At 34.8% G+C, this 7,078-nt stretch overlaps 1 protein-coding gene across 1 annotated transcript; it reads right to left on the reverse strand.

Moving 5' to 3' along the window:
- Window positions 1–461: 461 nt before the first annotated feature.
- LOC118756024 (transmembrane protein 120 homolog) lies at window positions 462–6,623 on the reverse strand (the record flags this gene model as incomplete). The annotated part of the gene is made up of 4 exons (XM_036490815.1): window positions 462–881; window positions 5,046–5,198; window positions 5,741–5,967; window positions 6,392–6,623. Coding segments are annotated over 4 exons (870 nt in total), but the record flags the coding sequence as incomplete, so codon positions are not given.
- Between the last annotated feature and the right edge of the window lie 455 nt (window positions 6,624–7,078).

The following is a 7,078-nucleotide window of genomic DNA, read 5'->3' on the forward strand; positions in this document are numbered from 1 at the left end:
CTTGCTATGGAGCTAACGAGTCTTTGTCAGCACTCACTTTCGCGCTACAAAGCGGAGTTAATAAATTTGTGTATTTTTTAACTTCTAACTTTCGCAGTTACTGCCAGCCAATTTATATATTACACATTAAAAACCTTTTAGCTTTTTGTTAGATTAGCCAAATTGGTAGTGACATTGTGTTACATTAAAAAACGACAGTTATTTTTGTTAAAATTGTAATAAACAAAAGGAGTTACGCATTTTCAAATCTTTCTTCTTCAACATTTTTTTTAGACATTCCCCCCAGCTAATCCACATTTCTACCTTTTTTTGCTTTGCTTAAATTTTTCGCGCATTTTCTGTTAAAGTATAGTTAAACACACTTTTTCGGAGCATTTCTTCTTACTCTAAACTCTTTCGACTTTTCCCTTTACAGCATCCTTGTTTTCCCTTTATTTCCTTCTCTGGCGTTATTTTTTTATTTTTATTTTTTATTTTTTTGTATGTTGCTTGTTTTTCTACATGTACTGCATAAAACTTGAGAATATCAGACTCAGAGTAATTGCAAAGCGGCATACTCTGCTTCACTCTCCATTAGTTTTTCGTCCTTTCCTCACGGTGACATATGTATCCCACTGGCCCATTTAATTTGTCTTCTTATCTTCTGGTTTTGTCTCCACCTCCTGTTGTTCATGTTGCTCAATTTCCTTTATTTGGTTTTGTAGATGAACATCGCCATCTGCTGGTGGGTTTGCATTAGCAGTAATTGACGTCGTTTTTGTTGTTGCTAAAGCTGTTGTTGTTTCAACAGCATCGCCGATGGCATGAATGGAGGTAGAGTTTTCTTGTTTATTATTGGCTAGCAATTGTTGGCTGGAAATGTCCAATTCACTGATGCTATTCTGTAGATGTAATCGAGGGTGTTTGTGTTTTATTATTATTTTTTTTTTTGTTTTTTTTTTTTTGGTAAAAGAAGGGGAAGAAAGTAAATGTTGTGTGATTAATAAATAAGAAGAAATAATGACAATGGCAACTAAAGCATTATTTTACCTACATACATATGTACATACATATATAAGTACTTACAAACAAACTTAGTAAAAACTTACAAATCGGAAATGTCGCCTTAAAATATATTTCTCTTAATTAGAGAAAAAATTTTGATAATAAATACGCAATGCTACTACGCAATAATACTATGTTCTTTCAATTGTGAGCGCTCACAGCTGGTATAAATTGTATGTCAACATTGTGTAAAGTTAACTTCAATAAAAATCAGTTTTTGTAAGCGCAGGGAGGGCAGAGAGATTGGGAGTCTTAAAATCATTGTCATGCTCGCTTAGTTAACTTCGCAAATTAACTGTGGACTCGTCTCTAAATCATCTTCAAGATTTTCTAAATAAAAAGCAGGGTACAAATAATTCTTGCAGCTTGGGGGGCAGTTAATATGATGTTGCATATTTTTAGGCAGCAGTGCTTTTGTTTTAGAGAGTTTCGGGAATAAAAATTTAAATAGTGTGAGGCGCACTCTTCTTTAGAAGCCAAACATTTACTCGAAGGTAATACGAGTATCATCAAGAATTTCCACAAAAATTAGATGATTTACAGATCCCACTTGACAAGGCGCAGTGGGAGCAGCCTCCGCTTGAAATAACTAAAACTTGGAACTTATTTTTTTTTATGAAAATTTGAGTTATCCATGCGCGAGATCTACTGCAAACGTCCCGAGAAACAAGCAACTCACCAAAAATAATAGCTCTACTTTCACGCGACGACCAAACTTAAAGCATAACTATAGTCACAACTGCTTTGCACAAAAATATGCCGCAAAAACTTAATTATATTTGTGCATTTTTGTGAATCTTTTAGGCGCTTAGAATAATTTTTTTCGGCATATTTTAAACTGCAGTAGCTATTAATATAGCCTTTTTCTTGTTAGCCACAGTACCCGCTTAAGCCAATTCTGGCTGAGTTCAATAAATCATGTCCTTTTTTCTGTGCCAACTGATGTTAAAAGAAAATCCCCAGGGAAGTCTAGAAGAGGCCTTCCTTTTCCCCTGCTACCACCAGCGGTGGAAACGTGCCTTCTTGTTTTTCGATTCGGATACAGCTATATAGCCTGATAAATTCTTTAATGCTGAAACCTAGTGTTGCAGGCTACCATGTTTCGGGCCTCTTCGAATTCGATCAGCAACGGCCCGCTAACGGATGTTTCGTCGTCGTGTCTGAATTTACCAACCACGTTGGGATCAACGATTCCTTTCTTTCCCACCCTGGCATTGACATCACCTAGCACGTTTTCTTGTCATGTCAGGGATAGGGTTGGTAAGCGAACTTCGTTCTCGTCCACCAGGCTGAACGGTCTCTCTTCCATCACAAATCCAACATCGAATTTGGGCTCCTTTAGTTAGTAGTTGCAAGGAATGTTATCTCTAACATGTTGAACGATTTCACCATGCTGGTTCCAAAAGCTGTCAGCAAGGCACCCGGTGAGAAAACCTTATTCGAGCAGGCTTGAAGGCCCCAAGATGGTATTTTTTTTAAAGAAATTGATTCGATAAACACCGCTTCGCCAAATATATGTATGCACATCGAAAGAAATTATTTGAACAGAAAGAATACACCCCATTCCTACGCGATGTTCAATGCATTGCGATTATTTGAATTAGGTTTTCCCGCCGGGTGAACGGTGCTAGACGAAAAAAAAAATGTCTACGATTCGAGCACAATGTTTTTTCTATAGTTTTTGGACAAAATATGATAAAGCACACAATCAAGCATTTTATGCAAACGGCTAAAATAGGTATTTGGGAACTAAAAACAAACAAAAAAGCAAAACAAAGTGTAGAATAAAAAATGTTATGTGATTTGGAAAGCAGAATACCAACTTTTTTTTTTTAAATTTACAAACTCAAAACTTAAAAAAACTTAAAAATGTTGTTTTTAATTTTGCTTAGTATACATTTTTATTTCTTTTTTTATAAACATTGCCAATTTCAAAAAAAAAAAAAGTGTTTTATATATTAATACTTAAATGCTTAATACACTTTAGTGACCAATTTCGATTATTATACGAACTAAAGGAATATAAAAAATAGTTTAACAATAATTACCTAACATTTTAAGTACAATTACATTTACTTAAGTACAATGTACAATGTTTAACGATGAACATAACTTAGCGGGTTCTTGGGTTATGGGCTGAAATGTAATCCTGAGCGAAAGAAGGGACAAAGTCTGAAAGTGTGGACCAATTTTTTGGCAGGAAAACCTTTAATCAATAAAAAAGAGAAGTGTATTGCAGCAAAAGTTAATTTCAATTTTGATGGGTGATAGGTGTTGAAGTTTAGAGTATTAATTGATTCCTATTAAGCAAAATGTAAGTTTTACATTAGATGAATTACTATAATTGTTGGAATGCAACTACAAAGGGATAGGCAAGCGAAAGGCACAAAATTGAAGGTTGAAGAAAGCGTGCATTTTGAAGTGGAAAGTAGGAGTACTATTAGTATAGGAAGTTGAAGATAGAAAGTAAAGAAATGTAAGACTTACAGTGAGGAGCCAAAATGTCAAAATGGTGTTTTTTTTAACCGACTTCAAAAAAATTAGGTTATCAATTCGTCGGAATATTTTTTTTTAATGTATGTTACCGCATAACTTTGGATCACGTCAGCGGATTTCTATAATTATATTTTTTTTTTTTTGTTAAGAAAGTTGGTTTAGATCCGATTATTGGATCATGAAGAAGTTTACGGTACTCTTAAATTTTTATATGAAAATTGAAGTCGGTTTTATTTTTTGCTTAAAAACTACTTGTTTAATACTAACCACGTTTTGCATATTAAAACTTTTTTACTGCTTTAATCAAAGTTGGAATTTTCACAAAATTTGCATACTTTATGATATGCTTTTCTAAAAAATTTCTAAGTATGCAGTTTTATAACCCATGAAATTTTACTACAATAAAGTGCAAGTTGGAAGGCTTTAAAAATCGCGTTGATTTTTAATAATTTCTTTTCTATATTGCGGTTTTTCAACGAATGTAAATATAAATATTTTATGGAATAAAATGCGCAAGACCATCTGCAAACAAAATAACACCAATACTTTCATAATTTACATTTGTTACAAAGACCATCAGCAAAAAAAAATTCAAACTCAACGCGATTTTTTCGAGTCTTCAAGCTTGCACTTTGTTATACTAAAAATTCATGGTTATAAAACCGCACACTCAGAAATGTTTTAGAAATTCAGATCATAAAGTAAGAAAATTTGTTGAAATTTTAAGAATTTTTCTATTTTATGTTTAAGTGGTTTTTATCAGAAATCAACAAAAAAATTTTAACATGAAAAACATTTAATAGGGTTAGGCCACTTCTACTCTCATGGCATCAAATAATGTAAGGTTTTCGAAAGATTAATGATAATGGGATATTTTTTACAAAAGCTTAAATAATTTTGAAGATTTTTATTAGTTTTGAGTGCTAACATAGACTAAGGTTATTGTCGTTTTGAATTTATTTTCAAGAGTCCAATGTGTAATTTAAATTTAAGAAAAAGTCGACTTTAAACATTGCCAAAAGTTTTTTATACACAAGCCATTAAAAAATATAATTTTGTTAATATTATATCCAACAAGCATCCCTTTTGAATTTTAAAAAGTTTATTTATCAGCTATTGCAAGCAGTTTTGCGGTTTTGTATATCCCAATATGTACCTACCTACATGTTCTTAACGTCGACTTTAACTTTTTCCTGGATTAAGGTACGATTAACAATTACAAATGACGACGAGTGTACTTAACACAATTTAGTTTTCAGTTGTTTTGTTAGTGCTCAGGTTTCCCAGCCCATAAGCTAGTGAAAAGTTTACAGTTTTCAGCTTAAATCCAACCCATAAGCTTCGCAAACAAACCAAAGAAAGAGATCATACAAATTTTGACTTAAACTAACTTATATTATTTGGTGTTGTACATAAAGCTAAACTGCAGTGTGATTGATATTAAAGCGTTAATACACCTACAACACTTAAGTAAACGCCTTCGTATTTAACCATTCCATACTCACCCTCATCATTTTGCGCAATTTCATTGAGGTGCCCATGGACTGTAGACGATAGCGTTCCTTGGCACGTTCACGTATCTTCTCGGGCACGACCAATAATGTGGTGATAATATTGCCGCTGAAGAGCAGAAGGAACAAGCCGCACAACACAGATACCTATAACAAACGAAATGTAACAAGAAAAATGGTTGAGTCAGCAAAATTAAGATTCAAAAAAAAAAGAAGAAAATGAGAGACGAAAGGCAAAAAGTCAATAAGGATTACATGTACATACAGGGGAGCAGGGCGGCAACAGAGCCGGGCAGAGCGCGTGCAGATAGGGCGCTTGCAAGCGAATTAGCTGAATGAATTAATCAATTAGCCAGCAAATCAGGCACAATCAACCAATGCATTAAACCTAGGACGAAAGCCAAACGCACCCAAATATGTATGTAAATGCATGCTAGCGTCTATATACTTAAACAGGCACAGGCACAAGGACAGACAAATGACTCAGCACTTTAAGGTGCTCCACAAGCATGTCTACAAGTGTGTACATATGTACATACGCCCGCCAGTCGCCTGCTGTCGCTCAAGCAGCCACTCAATAAATCACACACAATCAGGCATTGACAAACATCTACAAAAACACACACACTAATAGACTCCCTCACTCATTTAATTGTTTCCATCCCGGCGACCTCGTTGGCCAAACTTACATGCCATGGCGCTCCTGGCGGTTCCGTTGTCAACTTGTAAAGGGTCCAGGCGTTGTATGCTTGGAATGTATAGCCGCCGAATAGGAATGGTAGCAGAAAACTCAAACCACGCCACATCCACGAATGGAAGCCTTCAATGGTGATATCCATGTTGTGACGTTCGCCGAGCGCCTTCAGTCGATAGAGCAAACCCTTTTGGTACCCAAATTGCAAATACTGCACAAGGTCTGTGTGAATGAAGAAACAAACAAAAAAAGCAGAAAACACAAAAAATGAAAAGGATGTATGAATAACAAAGTAGTATGCTTGCTGTTGTTGTTTTTATGAATGGCGATGATTTTCAGTGGTGGTACAGAGGATGAGGGTAGCTTGTTATAAATAGGCAAAGCGCAGTGCAAATAAATCAGCAATTTTTAGAGGGCTTGCTTTTGCATAGCATTACCAAGGACAAGATAGGAGAATCTATAGGGGTATTCACGATCCGGCGCATACTGTCTAGCATGGTGCATAGATAGCATCATTGGCTAATTTTGCTATCTATGCACCATGCTATACCATATGCACCGGATCGTGAATACGCCTTATGTATTTATGTGTGAAGATGACACAGCGCAATAATATTTATGTTTTCACTGCTCCATGCATACTTACTTATATAGACATTGAAGTACATGAATTGCGTGCGGAATAGCTGCCAATGCTCGCCCTGCGGCCACACAAGCAATACACCAGCGGCTGCCGTTGAGATAAAGTGATGCGCTCGCCACCAGCCTTTAATGCGTGATCCATTTACTTTGAGTATCGATTCACGAATGGTGAGTGTACAGTAGTACCAGACTAGTAGAAAAATGTAGGCAAGTTCGAGGGCCCTAAAAATGGAGAAAAAACAACAAGTTGTTTATATTAGTTAAAAAGCAACAGATTAAAAACACATGTAGCAGTGATAGGTAAAATAAATGTAAAAAAAAAACAATATGCAATAATTTGTCACTGACACCAAAATGCCATGGAATAACCATTTACGATAAGGTTACGGTAATGATAACAACCTGTATACATACATAGGTTTATATTCCATTAAACTTTTTATAATATATTATCGAAATATGATCGATAAACCTATCTAACAACTTTATAACAATCCATTTTCTCTGTATTGTTAGGAGATTTTGCTACGATACATTTCCTCCATATTGCTATCGATTTTGTTACGATGTATTTTTTCAATATTTTTATCGATTTTCTACGATACCGTTATCGATTTTCTTAGGTTAAATTTTCTCTATTATGTTATCGATATACAATCGTAAATCATAACCGATAAATATATCGACTTTT

This window comes from Rhagoletis pomonella, unplaced genomic scaffold (genome assembly GCF_013731165.1).
Source record: "Rhagoletis pomonella isolate Grant_MI unplaced genomic scaffold, Rhpom_1.0 Rhpom_scaffold_08390, whole genome shotgun sequence".
Lineage (NCBI taxonomy): Eukaryota > Metazoa > Arthropoda > Insecta > Diptera > Tephritidae > Rhagoletis > Rhagoletis pomonella.